Source organism: Apium graveolens, chromosome 2 (genome assembly GCF_009905375.1).
Source record: "Apium graveolens cultivar Ventura chromosome 2, ASM990537v1, whole genome shotgun sequence".
Classification (NCBI taxonomy): Eukaryota; Viridiplantae; Streptophyta; class Magnoliopsida; order Apiales; family Apiaceae; genus Apium; species Apium graveolens.
The window spans coordinates 51201590-51223452 of NC_133648.1; the positions used below are offsets into that span (position 1 = coordinate 51201590).

The 21863-nt window shown below is 32.4% G+C and overlaps 1 protein-coding gene across 3 annotated transcripts; it reads left to right on the forward strand.

Annotated features, from left to right (window-relative positions):
* Positions 1 to 6745: 6745 nt before the first annotated feature.
* Positions 6746 to 21281, forward strand: LOC141707409 (uncharacterized). Of its 3 annotated transcripts, none has more exons than XR_012569042.1 (13): positions 6746 to 7013; positions 7630 to 7792; positions 7876 to 7938; positions 8039 to 8144; positions 8417 to 8521; positions 8619 to 8695; positions 8797 to 8917; positions 14533 to 14605; positions 14902 to 15093; positions 15718 to 15838; positions 20490 to 20714; positions 20843 to 20940; positions 21015 to 21281. XR_012569042.1 is itself a non-coding variant. In XM_074510554.1 (13 exons), the coding sequence occupies exons 1-12, from the start codon at positions 6952 to 6954 to the stop codon at positions 20885 to 20887; spliced, it is 1353 nt and encodes a 450-aa protein (XP_074366655.1). In that variant the 5' UTR covers positions 6746 to 6951; the 3' UTR covers positions 20888 to 20901; positions 21015 to 21281. The 3 variants fall into 3 exon arrangements, 2 of the variants coding, with proteins under 2 accessions (XP_074366655.1, XP_074366654.1); XM_074510554.1 differs by having other exon boundaries at positions 20843 to 20901; XM_074510553.1 differs by having other exon boundaries at positions 6747 to 7013; positions 20843 to 20897.
* Positions 21282 to 21863: the final 582 nt, after the last annotated feature.

The window sequence follows — 21863 nt, forward strand, 5'->3', positions numbered from 1 at the left end:
TTTTAGGAAGCAGAATTATATTCCATATCAATTAGCGATTATCTTGTAACTGTGTAGTATATAAACACAGACATAGGGTTTACACTATAAGTATTATCATATTCGAGAAGATTATTCATTGTAACCCTAGCAGCTCTCGTGATATTTGTTCATCACTGAGAGGTAACAGTTCCATATGGTAACAGAGTTTATTGTTTCAATAAAGTTTGTTTTCTGTTACTTGAGTTATAAAAGTTCGATTTGATTGTATTATACACTGTATTCACCCCCTCTACAGTGTGTGTGTGACCTAACACACTGATTTCCAACCAAGTTTTGAACTTCTGGCTAACAACCGATGTGAGCTCAATACTGTTCCAAGATCAAATCCCCACCTTACCCAGTCTGGGTAGACAATAATGACTGAGTATCTATTGAGGAAAGGTTAAAGATTTTATTTGCTAATATAAAATTCTTGATTAGAAATTAGATCAAAATAAGAAAGTGAGGGTGCGTGGAAGGAATTACAGTTTCAAGGATCACAATGTATTCCGATCTACACTACCACATAATACAAGTTTGCGCGAAACCATTTTATACACTCCTGGAAGAAACACGTCACCTTTGGATGCTTCTCACACATCAGGCACAGCTTGATAAATTATCAAGTGAACACACCTTAGATACGTAAATTAAATGTTATTAACTGTCATAATTATGTTTGTTTTTTTTCAGATAAAAACAAAGTTAACGTGTGTGGCAAGAAACAACGCGCCAAAGAAACAACAATATTCTGTAGTGCAGTGCCATATTCTTATACATGATTATTCGATAATTTGATATACACTCCCACTGGGAACAAATCACTTTCAGAATGTACTCAAACATCAGGTCAATATTTGTAATAATTCTTAATCAAACAATAACGGTACAAACTATCTTAATCATAACTTGCCACAAATTTTTACATAATTGAACTAATATTCCATATCTTTAATTATTGATTTATTATAAGTTTTTTAGGTGTTCACATATGTGGAGAAACATGTGCAAATCCTAAAACTCCGTGTGCGCGTAAACTACAATCCATAGAGTTTTCAGGTGCGGTTCACATACATATATGTACATTAATCTATACTATTAGATTGAGAAGCATCCAATATGTTTAGTTCACAAGTTTACAAACAATGTATTTGTTACAGCATGTCAGATGAGATAACTGGAAACTCCAGGAACATGTCAAAGTGATAAAAGTGTAGTCACATTTTCATTGCCTGCATCCAGTGTGCAGAAACGATCGCGGAAATCTCTTAACCCAAATGGATTACAAACTGGAGAACATCTAACCAAAAAAGTTTGTGGTAGATTAAGTCCAGGTCCTTCGACGTTCGATACATCGTCCGTAAAAAGTACTTTTGAGCGAGGAGAAAGTTTAGGGTCTAAAAACTTATTATCTGAATTTAACAGTGTTGATGATATTAAACCCCTAACTAAAACACAATTTTGATATTGGACACATGGATATTAAACTTACCTCCATCTGCATCTGATCCATCTTTCTACTTTATGGTGAATGAGAGTTTGAAAACCACAGTCTACACAAATACAAGATGATTCTATCTAAGTAGTACTTTGTTCTCCCTTTGATAACCTTTAAAACCAATTTAATAATACACTATAAATTATTATCATAGATTAATTGATAATATATTATAGTCCCGCTATTATTTGGTAAATTTTAAAAATAAAAACTTTTTATTAAATGTATAACTTTCGTATCATATATAAATACTAATTCCTAATTCATACTTTGATTTATCTCTAATATACATGTTTCATCTAATCGTTGCCAAATACAAAGTTTCAGGTCTATAATTTATTAAGAAAAATATTTTTTTAAAATAAAATAGAGAAATAATACAATATAATATTTTACATCTAATCACGTCTAACCGTAAACTAAACAATAAAGTTTCATAAAACAAACGTAACGAAATTAAACCACAAAACTCAACGTAAAATGCAACACATTAAACAAAGTACACTTTTATTTTAAAAAGAGATACATTAATTTTTTCTTGATTTGCTCAGATACATTAAAGAAAATTGCATAATTTAAAATATCTTTACATATTTACAAAAATTATTTTCCCCAAGATAAATGTTATTGACTAAATTCAGCCTTTTTCAAGAGTGGATAATTATTGCCAAAAGTTTTAACGTATGCACGAAAAATAATTTTACATGATATTTTATAAGTAAAATATGGTTTTGGGAATCTGTTTTACATTATATTTATAAATATAATTTTGGATTACTTGTGGATAATATTTTAAATTAAATTAATTATAAAACATGTATCTAATTAGAATGTAAATGCCAGTATTTATTGAAATGACCATACATATAATAAGTACATACAAATTAATATATTTATAATTTTTTCCTCCAGACAAGAAAATTATATTACACACGTACGAAAGATGAAACGTTCACAACCTTTTGTCCACAACAAGGCTTTACACATTCATTTTCTTTATATCTAAAAAGTACCGAGTTAACTACATCTTTTACCAAAACTTTCTCAAATGGCTGATCAGGCTATTTTCACTATTTCACTAGAGTTGATCACTCTTCTTTTTTCTCACCTTATTTTTCAGACAGAAAGCTTCAGTTTGTTTGTGAAGTTTTTGTTAGTATGGGAGCGTAAACAACCAGAGAAACATATCAAGTATGTCCTTGAAGCTCTTGACTGGGATAAACTATATGATTTTTGTTGTGCAAGACATGCATGTACTTTAACAAGACCAAGACAATTTTTCAACCCTAAGTAAGTTGTATTGTTATCTTAATTTGTATTTTGTACTTGTAACACTTAAAGTCTGTAAAATTGTCAAAGGAGCAGACTGAAGTCTTTTTCTATAAACAGTGTCAAGCCTAAGAATGCTATCTGGAAGAAGATCAAGAAGATCATGCCTCAGAAGAATTATGAAGAAGCTTGGAGTTGAATAAATCTGTTTTAGAAAAAATATTCTAAGTCAAGATCTCTACAAGTCACAGGTTTAGTGTTATAGAGAAGTCATTCGAGAACTCAGAATGTCTTATAGAGAACTCAGAGATAGCGACAAGCCAAATTGAAGACATATAGATTGGAGATATCAACAAGTCATTTCTTCACTAGAGAACTCTGAGTTATCGATAAGTCAAATTCCATTAGAGAACTCAGAGTTATCGATAAGTCTACATTCATTAGAGAACTCTGAGTTATCGATAAGTCAAAGTCCACTAGAGAGCTCAGAGATATCGATAAGTCAAAATTCACTAGAGAACTTTAAGTTGTCGACAAGTCAAAGTGAAGACATGAAGATGGGAGATCTCGATAAGCCAAAGTCTTATTCGAGAACTCAGAGACCTCTATAAGTCAAATTAACTATAGAGTATTAGAGATCTCGATAAGTCAATACACTTATCGAGATATCAAGATCTCTATATGCCTAACTGGAGATCTCGAGGTAAATTTTCAAAGCATAAAATGCAGATCAGTTCAATATCCAAGATTAACAATCAACAAACAATCCAAACAACTGGATTGACAAGTCTACAAAAAGTAGCTTGAAGGATGTGCAAGATCAATGGTGAAGATTAACTGACAAAGGTTCATCAAAGTAAACACATGATGCTAAGATATGCTAAACCATAAATAGACGATATAATTTTCTATAAATGGAAATGAAAAGTGACTATTTACAAAAAATTAATAGTATGTCTTATAATACACTGTGTAAACCAACAGTTAACTAAATTATAAAGTTAACACTGGTCCTTTAGTCAGTTGTAACAATTTAGATAGAAAATCTTGTAACACTCTCAAGAAGAAGCTAAGCTCTTTATCAACAAAGAGCCTATAAATTATGTAGCAAAACATTCCTAATTTTAATATAAAATTAAGTGAGTTTTGAAGATCCGTGTTCTTTATTCTTGCAAGTTTAATTTCTGCATGAACATACTTTCACTACAAGATTTAATTTACTTTGTTCAACCATAAAAGATTCATGAAAAGCTTAAAAACAGTAAAACACATTCACCCCCCCCCCTCTGTGTGTTATTCATTTCCTAACAACTTTCATCAGCATCAAATGGAAGTTACACGTGACCAGTTCTATGACTTCATTTCTTATTGTGTTAGACACAATGTTCATCAGGCAAGCTTCTTTAACTCATCTCTCAGACTGTTGCAGAGGCATAATGTTGATTTTAATCTTCAGCTTTTATCAAATCTATCTTCTACATACTTCCCAACCAGATTTGCTTACGTTTTCTTTAAGGCATTATATAGACGAGCTGAATTAAATAGTACCGCTACTGAAATGTATATGATGGTAACTAATACTGATATGAGAGGAAGAGTGATTATTAATCTGCTCTCAGACATGTACAGTAACATTGCTGAAAATGATATCCTCCTCCCAGCAAACAAAATATGTCCAAATGCACGAAATAATAGACAATTAGACCTGTTAGATGGTCCTCCTCTTGAGGTAGACTTGTGGAATTCACTTTGCACTAGAGCAGTCCAATGAAACTATCAGGAAGAAGGTGAATTATGGCCAGAGGGTTTGAAGATGGCACAATTTTTAGAACTCAAAATGTCACAAATGCCTCTATAAATGATGTTTTTCAAGATTTTACTTATGCTATGAATTATTAAATTTACACAATGGAATTGTGTTATCTTCAATTGAACCTATGTATCTAGAATTTTTATATAACTATCTTTATGCCATGTTTCTATAACCTTATTTTGATTACAAGATTGTTGATGTATATGTTGTGCATAACATGTTTTTGGTTTACGGACACATTTCTAGCTTGTAGTGGAAGTTTAAAGTGAATACATCTTTCACAAATGTATCAATATTTGACAATGGAATCAATGTCTGTATTTTTTAAATGTTATCACTTGCATCAGCCTCAAATGCAAGTTGTGATTCACCTGTTCTATTATTTCGAGTCATATTGTGTTAGACACAATATTCATCAGAATAGTTTTTATAACTAATAGATGTGACTGTTTATCAAGTATAATGTGCAATTCCATCTTCATATTTTCTGAAATATATCTAATAAGAAGATCTTATAAATCACAGGATATTAATAGTCTTCATTTTCACCATATTCAACATGTTTAGGCTGTTTAGAGACTAACTGTTTCATTCTCATTCTTGATCAACATTTGCTTAAACTGAACAGCTGAAATATATAGCACCTCTAATGAAATGTATAGTACTGTCACCAATGCTGATATAAGCAGAAGAATGGAAGAGATGATTTCCCGGCTTTGAGATATGTATGCTAACATTTGTGGATATCATCTGCTAATACCAGAACCTGCTATATGAACCAATGTTTAATATAGCCATTTGACCTTCCCTTTGTACTATACCAGATCATGGAAATTAGCATGAAGCTCATGAAATATGACAGGTTTGGATCATGGTACTTCTCGGGAACTCAGATTGTCAAAATTGCAGTGTTCGACTTATGCTCTTAAAAATTTAACGCCATTGCTATAAATTCTTATGTCAGAAAAATGAAGTTTTATTATCTTAGGTATAACTTATGATCTCATGTATCTATCTATCTATCTATCTATCTATCTATCTATCTATCTATATGCTATGTTTTATAAACTTCTTCTTATAAGAAGATTCTTGACATGTATACTGTGCATAACATGTTTTGATTATACAACAAAATTGTAAGCTAATAGTGGTAGATTAAATTTTCTAAATCTATTTCAAATGTAATCTTTCTCAAATGTAATCTTTTTCAAATGTAATCTAGCTCAAATGTAATCTTTTTCAGGGTGGTTATGCTATTGATGTGTTATTGATGCTATTTATGTGAACATGTTATCAAGTACAAGGAGACGCCGAGTAATATTCATCACATAATATTGTCTTACTGTTAATATAAAAATTACGTAATGTGCTATTAGCTCAAATTTATTAAATATATTTTCACAATATATGTGAAAAGTATATTCGCGTAAAAGTTAAAAGATTAATATTGTGTTAGTGTTCAACTGAAAAATTACGTAAACATTTCTCTTTATATTATTTAATAAATTTTAAAAAAAATTAATTTATTTAGCACGCGTAGCGCGGGCAAAAATCCCTAGTTTATAGAACTAAATGTTATCTTTCAAAAAACAGAATCAGTTTTTCGATTTATCCAATTAAAGCTTTATAAATTCATTTTTAAAGTATAAATATATTTTTTCATGTGACTGGCGTAGCTAGGGTGTAAATGAGAAGAAACGAGTTAAACTCTAAAATTTTCTATGTTTTAATTTGTTATAAATTTATCGAATTTAAGTTTATATATTTTGTCATGTCAATATTTTTATTCTAGTTGTCGAATTATATTTTGTTTAAGTTCAAATAATTTATTAGTCGAATTTTATAATTGTGTTCACCTTTAACTCATTGATAATTAAACATAAATCGAGCTGAATTTGTTTGAGCCAAATAGCGAAATGTTTATGAATGTATCGATTAATTTACGACTCTACCCGCATGTTAAAAGAATTCTGGCTCGAATTTAGTTTGAAATATTATGCAATCATAGTCGAAAATTTAAAATGTAAATACAATACATAAAAACTCAAACTTGTTTTAATAAGGGCCCGACTCGATAAAAACTCGATAAAAACTCGAGTCCAAGTTGAAGCTCAAACTCGAGATAGGCTTGAATTCGTTCGGCTCAAATACGATTCATTCTTAAATTCTTTAAATTTCAATTTAAAAAACGGAGAATGACCTGGAAGAATGCCCGACCCGAAGTGAGGGCGGGAGTTGAATTAATTAACACAAACTTGACATTGAAAAACATGAAGCCCTTCTTCTCCGGTGTTTAGGCGCCACATATATACATACACATATACACACAGATAAATCTAGGGCAATCGCAATGGAAGACCTACTGGATTTCGAACTAGACGATCATCTACTGGTTAATCCCCCTAAGAAAAGGTCCCAATTCGAAATTCTACCAGTTCTAATTTTATAATAATAATTATAATTATTAATTTTATTCGTTATATTATATGTTTTTATTATATGTGTTGAATAAAATGCCAGTGTTTATGTTAAATGGAGGAGAAATTATCACTATGTTATTTTCTGATTTGTTGTGTTGAGTTGTTTTGTGCTAATTGATATTTGTAACTCTTGTATATGTTAGATTGCCGAATTTTAGAAGGGTTTGTTTTCGTACATTTTAATGCCTTTTGTTTTATTTACTATGGATTGGGTATTATCTGGTTTTCGAGTTTCGGTTAATTGATACAGTTGTTAATTAGTTGGTGTTTGATTGTTGGAGAAGCTGTAGGAGTAAGTAAGGATGGCTAGTTGTAGTTTGCGAATTTTTAGCATTTAATCTTTTTTGTTGCTTTGTTTGTTTATTCCGTTCTATTAGCGACTGTAGTCCATTTTCCTCTTCCTTTCACACTTTTTAGTCGGGTAAATTGTGAATTCTGAGTTGACGGAAGTACAGTAAGAGAGTTTTCCATTTTTAAGATACGATGGTTGTTGAGTAATTGTTAAGCCGTAGAGTGTATTTTAAACATGTGATTGTTTGTGTTTTTAGGAAGAAGATTATAGGTTTGGATGATCTACTATCTGATCACTATAAGCAGCAGGGTTCACTCGTTGAAAAATCTAAAAAAGCAAAGTCTAGCTATAGTTCTGATGAGGATGAGGACGTGGGAGAAGCCAAGCTGTATCAGTGTGTTGAAGAATGTCAAAAAGAGGCACGTACCTTTGCTTAGTACTTTCTCTGTCATTTGTATACCACCGGATTTTCTTTTAAAGAAATGTAATATTTGAATTGTAGATGGGGAAAATATACGGAGAAGATGAATCTGCTTTCTGGGGACTGCAAATTTTTGGTGATCAGGTTTCAGTTTTAAGCTAATACTGATGTGTGTGTGTGCGTGCATGTGTACAAGTGGATCATTATTCTCCCTTTATAAATCTTGACATGATTTGAATTGCAGAAACCTCCACCAAAGTTGGTGTCACCAGATCTTAAAAGCTGTGTACCTCTAGAGTCACTGAAGGATATGGAACTCGACTGTTTAGTTGAAGTTGCCCCAGAGAAAGGTTTTTTTACTTAACCTTGTAAAATGCCAACTGCTCAATCATATTATTATTACAGTTTGTTTTGAAATCACGCATTTCCAGATGGATTTTCACTTTACCTTTTTAAAATGCCAGATGCTCAAGCAGGTTATTAATACAGTTTGTTCTGAAACCACGCTTTTCCAGATGAAGTAACTAATGCAGTTGGTGTCTTACAAAATTTATACTCTTAGGAAAAAAAAGCAGTTGCTTGATGAAGATTCTGTAGGAATGAGTTTGCTATTTTGTTGCAGGAGAAAATTTCCTTGAAAGATTACTTGTAGATGGATGGCTTTTGCAGTTTGTTTTAGTTAAAGGTCATCTAAATGAATCCATAGCGATGTGGACATTTAATCTAAGTAAGCATACTATTTATTGTAGATTAACAATCAGAACTGACTCGGCTGATTGTTGTTTTTAAGTGGTATCATTATGTCTCTACAATTTGCCTTGCAGTGCTGTACTCATCTATGGAAGTGCTAAGCACGTCTGCATGTGATTTTTGGTGTACTATTCTCTCTCCGAAGAATAAGGTAACTAGTTACAATGTTTTATAGTTGATACATGACTAAATAATTGTACATGATGACGATTGATTGTGATTATTAGCCCTGTATCTGTCTTGACTTTTCAGACTGATTCATCTATTAAAACTGACTGGATGCCGAAGTACTATGAAGTAAAAGAAGCTCTTGAAATCTATGGTTTCTTAATTAATACACCATCAAAATTTTCTGCCAATGTTAATCTCGGGGGTAAGCTCCTCTGGCGATAAAATGCTTTATATGCTTTTTTTGCAATGATTTTATAATCTTCTTGAAGACAATGTGATTTTTAAATCCTAAATATCTACGTAACTGAGGACATGCATCATCCCCAGGGGCGGAACCACCACAGGGACTAGGTGGTCATCCGCCCACCTTTGCAGCCTAAATTGGTCCGATGTGTTGAGTTTAATTTGGATTTTTTAAGTCTATGTATATTTGCCTACCCTTAACTTAATTACTGGTAGCTAATTAGGTATATGTTGATTTCATATTACAAGAGATCGGTTTGTTTTTAATAGAATCTTGGTGATCAAATTAATAAGAATACATATAGAGATACATAGTATATGTGAGAATGATATACATGTGAACAAATATGACATGCAGGTGAATTTGGGTTTTGGGCTCATTGTCCATTTTAGTTAGGCCCATTTTTCTACCCTCCCTCCCTCTTGGAATTCACATTGGAAATTTTTTAGTTAAAATTTCATTTAAACTAAAAATATACGAGAAAACGTATTTATTTCAAACAATAGAATAGATATATATATATATATATATATAAACATGTACTAAACAAGTGGATATATTAAATGATTAATCTTAATGTAGGATTTAATTATTATATTAAATATGAATAAAAATAATTATTAACTATGTTAGTTTACAATATATATTATAATCTAAATGATGCCCCCCTTGTAAATTGATTTTCCAGCTTCCGCCACTAATCATCCCATTGAAAAACTGCATTAAGTTATTGTAGTGTGATATGTACAAATCACCTTAATTTGCAGTTTATACAAGATATATATGTCATCTAACAATTGTCATGTTCTATTCGTTGTAAATATACTATCCTAGTGTACTTCAATTTTTCCTCTCATTTTATCCAAACTTGGACTTCAAGTCTTCAATATATACAAATCAATATGATTTTTTAAATGTTATTATGCCAAACATCAAGGCATTTGATAAATTTTGTATTTGTTTCAAATGTGAAACTAAACACCATAAACATACGACTCCAAAAGGAGATATTTTAGAAAAATATCCCTTCATCTCACAATTTGGGAGCAAATAGTCCAAAATATCACAACTTAGAAAAATGACCCTTAATATCACGGAAAAACACAACATAAGCATGCGTTTATCACTTCAAATAAAAACAGTTAGCTTTTTTAAATGGGCCTTGTAATGGGCCTCTTAATTTTATTTTTTCTATGCGTTTAAACATGGTAAACGCATTTGCAAACATCGTTTCTGGGACTAACGCATTATTAACATGCGTTTTTAAAAATAAAAAAAATTAAATATTTTTTTTTAAAATAAATTATTTTAAAATTAATAAAAACGCAAAATATAATTGTGTTTTTGAAAAATGCGTTTCTGAGTGATACAAAGGGCCATATTTTAGCGTAGCGAAGCGCAGGGTCTCCTGTATCTTAAGCGAAAAGCGCAAAGCGAAGCGCAGGCTTTTGTAAAAAAGTGCACTATATAAAATAATATATTTATATATATAGATATATATTACTCCCTCCGTCCCAGCCAATTCTTTACATTTGGTTTGGGTACGGAGGTTAAGAAATATGTATAAAGTAGTGAAAAAGAGAAAGAAAAGTGGGGGAAATGGTGGAACCTATTGATTTTTAATGTATAAAAAGGAGATAGTGAGGTTAAAAGTACTGTGAAAAGGGAGGAAAAGTGAGAAAGTGGTGGGACCCGTTGACTATTTTTGGTAAGTTTTGAAATGTAAAGAATTGGATAAGACATCCAAAAAAGGAAACTGTAAAGAAATGGTTGGGACAGAGGGAGTAAGAATTTAAGATGCGTGTAAATACTAGACATACTATTAATTAATAATTATTGCCTTGAAAGATTGAATTAGACCAATGTAAGATATCAAGCATGGGATAAAATTTAAATTTGTCCATCAACATCTAATATTTTGTTTTATAATGGGCTTTAAAAAAGGCCTAATAAGTTAAAGACTAGCCCAATTGTATAAGTTATATCAGATCTAATAAAAAGTACATATCTAAATAAAAGCCTGCTTTTTCATAGTTTCACGTCATCAAAAAGCGAGCAGGACTTTTGAATTTACTCAGGGTTTCTTATAAGCGAAGCGCTTTTTGCTCGCTTACTGTTTAGTGCCCGTGAGATTTTGGGCATTTTCACCCCAAGTTGTGATACTAAGGGCCATTACCCACATTTTACACGTTGAATGGAAATCATATTAAATACGTCGAATACTTACCTGGTAATATATATATATATAGGGGGAGGTTCGAAAGAGACGACCCCTTAAGGAGAGACCTAGTGACCTACAATCTATACCATTGATTTTTTTTATCCTGTGGCATTGATTTTATACACATCAATCAGTATTTTTATTATTTTACACCAGAAGGGTAGTATTTGTAAACTGAAAATACAATATATATCTTCATTTAAACTACGTATTTTTTAAGATTCATTACCATGTTTGTAAAAATTATCTATGATTTTGTTACATATTAACATTGCACTGCCATTTACAATTTTGTCAATTATTCTACGTAATATGATTGAATCAATTTTATTTAATTTGATTAGAGAGCAATATATTATAACTTATATGGCAAAAATGTGCACAGATTCTATTACCCGATCTTGATCCAATTCAAGAAACTCACTAATTGTGCATTAATATGACATTAATTTTCTATATTTGTCTTTAACACATTTCTGTATTTTAATATGTCCTGGTTTTGTCAAATTCTTTAGCCATTAAAGGGAACCAGACACTTAGCAACAAGAAACTAACAAGGAACATACAACAAGAGTAGCTAACTAAAATGTTTTCAAAAATGCAAGTACTATTTTGTTATATATTAATTATCCACTAGATACGAATAATCTAAATTTTGTATTAAAAATTAAAGAAACCACTTTAGGAAATCTTGTATTCAAATATACAAAATACTCTCGCCATGATATATATACTATATTATAATAGACTAAACATTAAAAATTTGGTATTTGGTCGGTCGGTACTTGCTGAAATTATATTATTGCCCTTAATTATTTTAATTAATATTCGAACTGATAACAAAGTCATATTTCTTATACTTTTTGTTTAATTTGCTTCGTTAATTTTGAAACCGAGATTATGAACATTACGGCCGCTAATCATCCTACAATCCTATTACGAATCTATGTTAAACCCTGAGAATCTTATCATGAATCTATGATTACCCCCCCCCCCCCGATTCTACGCAGGGTTTCAGGGAAACAAAGTTTGAATTTGAGTTTTAGTAATTTATAAAGGCTTTGTTAAATCACATACCTGCCATTCTGCCATGTGCATTAATCAAGTTAAATATGTTTGTTAGTGTTACTAGTTCATTTTTTTGTTAAAGATTTTTATTTTTTTTATGGAATCTATCTATCTATATTATTGTATTTAAAATGAAATAATGAAAGGTTTAGTCATGTAATTATAGTAATATTTAAAATAAAACACTCACACAAATATATAAATATTCGCAATATGATTACATAAATACGAATATAATTATAGTTTGTCGTCTAGGCCTTACACAAAATAATACATATTATTCATTAGGGCTAAACAAATTATTCCATTGATCCGATCTTAAATAAAAATTAACATAATCTATATATAGTTAGTTGGATTTGCGGCTGTATTTGGTTGATTAACGGGCCCGAGCCTAATACAAAATATTAAATAGTGTTGATATGCGCTAAAACCAAAATTAAATTCAAACTAAAGATAAATTTTATAATGTTCATTCGGGCTAAAATAAAATTAAAGTCTACCTAATTTGTTGATAGGTATAAAAGTTTGATAGTCGGTCTGTCTCTACAATGTTTGGGTTTGTATAATTACGGGATTTTTACAGTTTCTACAATATCCATACTATTTTACTAAAACAAAACTAGAGATAATTCGTTAGTCGGTATAGTAGCGTTGAACTAATACAAATTAATATATACATTCAGGAAGCTAAAACAATGTAATATGTAATTTTATCCGGGCTAACATAAAAATTTTACGGTGATCCGAATTTAAATTAATTAAACTAAAATAAATCTAAATATAATTATTTGAATTAGGTCGGTATAATGAGTCTTAGACTAATACAAAATAATGTATGATATTGATCCGAGCTAAATCAAACTAAATTTACCTTTAACTAAAATATATTTATCTATTGTAAAATTATATATGTTTCAATCATTAAAAAAAATTGTATAATTGATCCATGATAAAGCAAAATTAAAATAAGAAAATAATTATACCAAATAAAACAAAAGAACATGTAATTTTATGCGGGTTATGTAAATTTTTTATCACTGAGGGATTAAACAAATTAAACTAGAATAGATCTAAATATAATTATTTGGATTGAGTCGGCATAATGAGTCTTAAACTAATACAAAAACTGTATACTATTGATCCGAGCTTAATCAAACTAAATTTACGTGTTAAGTAAAAACATAATAATCTTTTATAAACATACCTATAAATATCAATTAAACTATATATTTTAATCATTAATATTATTTTTCAGAACTGAAATATTACTCATTTCAAAATATCACTAACTGATACAAATTTTTTTGTTATCAAATCATATTATTAAAATTAAAAAAATAATAATTCATATCTTAAAAATTTTAATTCAGGTTAATTTTTTTAAAAAACTTATATATTATTAAAAATAATTCGTGCATCGCAAGAGGTTTAAGCTAGTTTTATTAATTAATGAATATATAAGAAAATCTTGTACTTACTAATATAAATTCTAAAGTACTTAAGACTACCTTACATTTGTCAAACACTTAAAAAATCTTTTACCAAAACGAAACAATTAAAACAATTTTGTATTAAAATACAGTATAATCAAAATAACCTTATACTATTTTTTTTAAAAGAATCTTATAGTTTTAAAAATACAGAACGCCTAAGAGAATCTTTAACCGAAAAATGAAAAAATTAAGAGAATTTTATATTTGAATACTTAAGAGAACATATATTAAAAAAATGAGTAGTACTTGCCCAAAATTGGGTACAAAAATGATTCCAAAATGATGTGACATGGATAATTTGTCAATTGAACTATTTTAATCGGTGAGATTGATATGAATGGATGGAGGGTAAATCTTATTAATTATATGATGATCAATCAGAATTTTATTTGGCATTTTGGAACCAAAACTTTTTGGGATCCAATTTCGATTACCTACATTTCTAAATTTAGTTAGAATTTTGATTTTCTTGCCTCAATCATTATGATATTAACGCAACCTGTTATATTGCTTACCCCCTTTTGGGAAGTAACAATTAAGAAGAGATGAATAAGGAATTTCTGTATCATCCTTATGCTGTATTTTGTGGTGGTAGATTTTATCGTTTTTACCTTTATCATCCATCTTTAGGCAATAGATTAGTGATGTGACATTCATGCAAATGGCATGGATTTGCTTCCAACATATACTCAGTCAGGAACTTCATGAACTTTTCTGAAGTACAAGTTCGTGAATTTTATATCATTATACTTCTGCTCTGCTTCTTATGTCAGTTAATATGTGTTTAGATTCCGACTGTAATGGACCTCCACAAAACATCAGAGCGTGGATGAACTTTATAGCTGCTGTTTGTCAAGTAAGGTGTGTGAAATTTATAGATACTGAAAAGAATATATTGTAAATTTTTAAGCGGTCTTAAATTTTTTTTTATTTATTTTTCTCCTAGTGGAATATTTCAATACATAGCTTGGAGATTTTTATTTTAGAAATCATCAGCTTGATAAAAAGATTCTAACCAATTCTGCTTCTGTCATTTCCTAAGAAAGGAAAAATCTACATAATAATCTTGATGTAGAGAATCTGTTTTCTGTTCTCTCCATTTCAATCAGTCACTAGATACTTTCTTTAAACATTATTTGGACCTATTGTTTTTGCAGATCTACCTTTGCGGTGTTTACTACTTCAGAGACAGAGGAGTTGCTTTCAATATGTATTTCTCTCTATCTAGACCGCCAGCTTTTAGGGGTTTCGATGATTCTGCACAACTGTACACTATCAGTAATAAATTACTTTACTGATAATGAATGGAAATCTAGCTGTGACAAAGTAGCAATGTCTATTGCTTGCAGGTATATGTTGTAATCAATTATGTTGTTTTCTTCAGCTATATGTAGTAGATCTATATGACTATTTCTGCCTTTGTTTTTGTGCAGCAGTTAAAGTCAAGTTTCCTTGCAGTTATAAATAATGATACGTAGTATCGATTATCGAAATTTAGTTGTAGACGAAGGTTGATATTCAATCACCATACTGAAGGGAGAGAAAATAAATGAATTTCATTTTCAGCACATGAAAGTAACTCTTTGTTTGTTATACTTGATGTAGCAGTAAAAAAATGCAGTGTGTGGGTCTCTGAAATATAGTTCTTGTTGATTGTTAGCAAATTGTTCCTAAGAAAATAAATAGGATTAGGTATCTATCATTATATTTATGAAATATTTTTTCATCTTCTAATGTGTATCTTTGTTTTCTAAGGTGTCAATCAGGCTCTGAATATCTCATTAGACTGTTCAAAATTCTCAGCTGTTAAGACAATCCTCATCAAAGAGAGTTATAAACTACACCACTGTTCAGAAATGGATATGTTATCTCGACCAAACAGTATTTGTGTGATTTGCTAAGATAATAGTAGATTGTAGATGTTTACATTAACATTATTCAGTTGGATAATCTTTATGCTGTTGTCCATACAGGATACCCTGTGACATCAACTCCTTACGGGTTGTGGAGAGCATTATAGCAACTGATTCACGCAGTAAGCAGCTTAGAAGTGCAGTGGCATTTCAACTTCTCCTGACTTGCTTCGACAACAAGGTATCCATATCTTAGACATGTCAGTACTTGAACACCAGACATTACAGATAATATCTCTTGCAATCTTGCTAAAAGTTTAATCTTTTATACAGTCTCTTGGAATTATTTTATTGAAATTTATGTAATTCATCAAACAATTTGCAGATATAAATATATCATAAAACTAGTGGCATCTTCTGTGTATTTAGATATTCTAAATTTACAATGAAGTAAGGCCACGGCACTTGACAAAAAAAAGTAAGGCCATGTCATTTCTGAAAATGTCGCAAGTGGCAATAGAATGTCAAATTGGAACATGTTATGTGCCTGAGCGTAGGATCTAGTCACAGGTCTGGCTGGATACGAGAGAATTCTTATGTGAAGCTATGGTGAATTGTTCTCAGCAAGACTCGTCCTTGACAGAGCCCCTTTTTGAGACTTAATTTCCAGAGAATAAAACTTAATTTCTTATTCCTCTCTAAAGGCCTTTATATAGGCTACATATAGGTTGCGTAAAACAGGAAACACAGATCCTAAATTATAGGATAATTATTTGGAAAACAGAATAAAACAAAACAGGAAATAACTAGTAAGTCCGGATGTCCCTATTGCTAATACTCTTGGTGATTTATTGCCTTTATTAAATTGATCTCCCATTACTATGTTTATTAATTTGATCACCTTCCCATTACTATGTCAACTACCCCTCCTTTTATAATACTTCCCAGTAAATGCATCTATATCATCACTCCCCATCGCGTCTTTTAACTTGTCCTCAAGCTTAAATTCTGGGTAGGCTGCTTGGAAGTGTTCAAATGGCTCCCATGTTGCATCTTCGCTGGAACAACCTGTCCAATGTACTAGCAGCTCACGTTGGCCCCTATTAAGCCTGCTACGGATAACAGTATGGGGTGTTGGCAAACTTTTCCCATCAACTACAGGAGGTAAATTAGTCACAACTTCCGGAGGACCCTTGTATGCTTTGAGAAGAGACACATGGAACACATCGTGTATTCTACTACCAGCTGGAAGCTCAAGTTTGTAAGCCACAGGTCCTATGGTGGCTGTAATTTTAAAAGGTCCAAAATATTTTGGAAGGAGTTTATGATACTTTTTTTCGTATTATTGTTAACTGACGATATGGTTGAAGGCGAAGCCAGACCCAATCTCCAACTGCAAAACTCAACTCCCGATGACCAGAATCATAAGTGTTTTTCATTCGTTGTTGAGCTTGTAAAAGCTTATCACGAGCAACCTTCAGTACTGCATCCCTCTCCAGCAGAGCTTTATCCACTGCATCAACTCGTGTAGAACCAGCTAAATAAGAAAGTAATCGAGGAGGCAATCTGCCATAAACGAGCTGAAAAGGAGTGGTTCCCAAAGAAGTGTGATAAGAGGTATTATAACAATACTCGGCCCAAGGTAGCCAATCAACCCATTGTTGAGGTCGATCACTTGTCAAACAACGTAGGTACATTTCAATCGTTCGATTAACCACCTCTGTTTGACCGTCTGATTAAGGATGGTAAGCTGTAGAAAAAGCTAGCTTAGAACCACTTAGACGAAATAACTCTTTTCAAAACAAACTTAGGAAAACCTTATCACGATCCGAGACTATTGATTCGGGTAGTCCGTGGAGGTGAAACACCTCTGCAAAGAAGGTAGTAGCAACAAATATAGCCGTAAATGGATGAGCCAACGGAAAAAAATGAGCATACTTGGAAAGCCGGTCAACAACCACCATAAGGACAGATTTACCTCGAACCTTAGGTAATCCTTCCACAAAGTCCATGGAAATATCAGCCCATACTTGTTGCGGGACTGTAAGAGGTTGAAGTAATCCTGCATGTTGTAGATTTTGCCACTTGTGGCGCTGGCAAATCACACAATTTTGTATAAACTCTAAAACAACACGTTTCATGCCCTTCCAATAGAAATCATGATTAATACGTTGTATCGTCTTTTGTCCACCTTCATGAGCTCATGAATAGCTGAAATCAGAGTTGAGATAATCGAAGAGCCGGGTAAAAGATATACTTTACCCTTGAAGAAAATTAGTCCATCCTTTACATTCCATTCAGCCCCTAACTCCCCTTGCACAATGCGTCTTTGCAATTGTTGTAATTCTTGTGAGGTAAATATTTCTTGTCGAATTGCATTGAGGATTTCAACTCGAGGAAGAGAAATTGCCATGAGCCGGGAGTGTTCCTCACATCTAGACAAGGCATCAGCAACCTTATTTAACTTTCCAGCCTTGAATTCCGCTCGAAAATCGAATCCCATTAGCTTGCTGATCCACTGTTGTTGTGGTGATGTGGTAATGCGCTGCTCTAACAAATATTTAAGACTGAAATGATCAGTCTGAACAAGGAAGTGTCTGCCCCAAAGATAGGGTCTCCAATGAGCTATTGCTTTTGCCAATCCAATCAATTCTTGCTCGTATGTAGCCAATTTCAGATGGCAGTCAGCTATTTTGCGGCTGAAATAAGCTACTGGATGACCTGTTTGTTGCAATACAGCCCCAAATCCGCTTCCAGAAGCGTCACATTCGACCACAAATTCCTCTTTGAAGTCTGGTAACTTCAAAACAGGGGCTGTTGAGAGAGAGGTCTTTAAGTGATTAAAAGCAGTGTTTGCTTCCGTACTCCACTTGAAAGAATTTTTCTTTAGTAAACTAGTTAATGGTGTAGCCAGTAGTTCGTAATCTTTGATGAATTTCCTGTAATAACCGGCCAGCCCTAGAAAACCCCGTAAAGCCTTAGTTGATTGAGGTGTTGGCCAATCTGTGATGGCCTTGATTTTTGTTGTATCAACTTCAACTCCCTCTCCGTGAATGATAAGTCCCAGATAATTTACATTTGACTCGCCAAAGGAACACTTAGATTTCTTTAAAAACAACGCATTAGAGTGCAAGAGTTCAAAAACTAATTTCACATGTTGCATATGTTGAACCCATGTTTTGCTATAAATTAATATGTCATCAAAGAAAACCAAGACAAACTTACGTAAATGAGGTCGAAAAATTTCGTTCATTAAACTCTGAAAAGTTGAAGTACCGTTGGTAACCCCAAATGGCATGACTAGAAACTCGAAGTGCCCATGGTAGGTTCTAAAAGCTGTCGTCTTTTCCCTATCTGATGGTGCCATTCTGATTTGGTGAAATCCTGCTCTTAAATCCAACTTTGTAAAATATTGCGCTCCATGAAGTTCGTCCAACAACTCATCCACTGTTGGTATTGGAAATTTATCTTTAATAGTGTTGGTATTAAGTTCACGATAGTCCACACAGAAACGCCATGAGCCATCTTGTTTCTTGACTAAAAGTACCGGGGAAGAGAATGGAGATTTACTTGGATGGATAATTCCTTGTTTTAGCATCTGTTCACATTGTTTCTCAATTTCATCTTTTTTAAAATGAGGGTATCTATAAGGCCGGACAACAACAGGTCCTTTCCCAGGTAACAAATGTATGCGGTGATCACTCTCGCGGCTTGGTGATCACATCTTTTTAGCCATCCCAAAGGATCTTCAGTGCCATCATACGTAGGAAATTCCATCTTAGAGTATCGAGTTACCATAAAACCTCCCGACTGTGAATCATTCGGATTTCTATTACCTGAACTTCCTCTACTGCCGTGAATTCTGCTGTGTTGCTCTCCCCCGCTGTCTTTATCAACATCTTTCCCTTTCCCTTTAACCGATATTGACAACTCTGCCATCTGCTCTTCCAGTGCACGTTGTCGGGTAGCCATTTGTTCCATAAACACATCCAGTTTACTCGCTAAACTTTCCGCATCACTCATGACGGATGGCTCTGATACCAAGATGTTATGTGCCTGAGCGTAGGATCTAGTCACAGGTCTGGATACGAGAGAATTCTTATGTGAAGCTATGGTGAATTGTTCTCAGCAAGACTCGTCCTTGACAGAGCCCCTTTTTGAGACTTAATTTCCAGAGAATAAAACTTAATTTCTTATTCCTCTCTAAAGGCCTTTATATAGGCTGATCCTAAATTATAGGATAATTATTTGGAAAACAGAACAGGAAATAACTAATAAGTCTGGATGTCCCTATTGCTAATACTCCTAGTGATTTATTGCCTTTATTAAATTGATCTCCCATTACTATGTTTATTAATTTGATCACCTTCCCATTACTATATTCACTTCCCCCTCCTTTTATAATACTTCCCAGTAAATGCATCTATATCAGAACATTACAACTCGTTTTTTACTCTCTTAATTTATTTTTTTTCTAGTATCCTAGCCTACTACTTACATACTAATTTACAGTTTTAGTGTTACTGTTAAACATTGGGGCTCCGAGCCTGCTATATAGAATACCATTTTGATGATGCGTAATTACTTATCAGATCAGGGAACTATATATATGCTGATTGCTAAACAGTATAAATTTAAACACCTTCTGAATACGGTTGAGAAATGTGTTAATTTTTAAAATTAATGGGTGTAATGGTGCAGATTTTTCCTCTTTTTTCTTGATTACGAGTTATAAGCTAGACAGTGCATATGCCACTATATTTACAATTACGTCGCTGAAGTTAATTTCATAAAATATTTAAATACTATTTAAAGGATGCATATTTAATTAATTTACTCTGTGTTCATCATGCTATGGATATTTTCTGATTGTATCTGCATTTTTTCAACAGTTTACTGATGCTGTGGACATGCTAGCATTTCTAGTATCAATTAATGTGAAGGAAAATTCTTGTGACCTTTTTAATATATACATTTACTTGGTTCTTGCCGAGAACTGGCTTTCATATGATTCTGCGATAAAAGAAAATTCGTTGTTGTTTGAAATGTGGGGTGTTTTTCTTCGGAACTGTTCTTGCCAAATCAGCAGCACCGATCTGAGGCCACATGCATCAAAGGTTTGCTGCTCAACCTCCCTTAGTAGGAAAGTGCATAACTTTGGAGTGACTATATATTGACATAATATGATATATCTAGGCATGTGATTATAAACTCTGACCAATAGTCTGTTTGTGTTGCCAAGCAGGTCCGTAGCAAAGCTTCATTTCTTGTACAAGGTTCTTTGCAATGATTCTGATTAGGCGGGTATCTTAATTTCTTAACCTCTTAACATGATTAGACATTGTGAGTATCTACAAGCTTGATTTTTGGCAATATCTTTTGTTTATATTAATGTGTAGTAATTGTTTCTCGTGCAGGTATAAATGTTTTTATCCCCTTTTGACTAGAGTTTGGTATTGTGGACAAACTAAATGCTTTTCGGTGTATTTTTCTGCTCAAGTATGTCTTGGCCTATTGATGCTTGAAGGTCGCAGCAATTAGTGTACATTGTTTAGTTTTAGTCATCCTTTTTAACCTTCTGCTGCGAATGCCTAAACCTTTAGTAGGGCAAAATATTCGAGCTACATAAAATATTGGTGTATGCTATATTCTGATTTAATGTTTCATTTCTACCTTTCTGACAATGTGATTTTGATTGCTTCTCGTGCATGTAGAAATCTTTTTATCCTTTTTAGCTAGTCTTAGAAAAGAGTAGTGCTAGGTATTCCAAATCCGTTCTCAAAACTTGTCCCGAATGATATGGCGTGATATTTGTCACATTTTAATTTGGGACGCATATAAATGCACACGAGTCTTGTTTATCAAGTATGTCCCTTTCACATCAGCATTTGGGAACAGTTTTGGAAACCGTTTCGGGGACTTTCGCATTAAAATGTGGACAAAGTGGATACTTTTTTGTGTACAAGTTGCTCAATATATACTGGCCAGTTAATGCTTGAAAGTTGCAGCAATTAGTGTACATTGTTGAGTTTCAGTCATCCTCTTTAACCATCTAGTAATGTACTATGCGGTACTAATGCTTTATTAAGCCAAAATGTTCGATCAAGAATTTGGTGTGCACATTTTTTATTTAAAGTTTAATTTCTACCTTTCCGACAATGTGATAACTAGGGTACCTGTCACGAGACTTTCCGAAGGTATGCTTATAAGCATGTTTTTTGCCAAAAGGAATGCTCAAATGGCATGCCATTTATTAATTAAATATA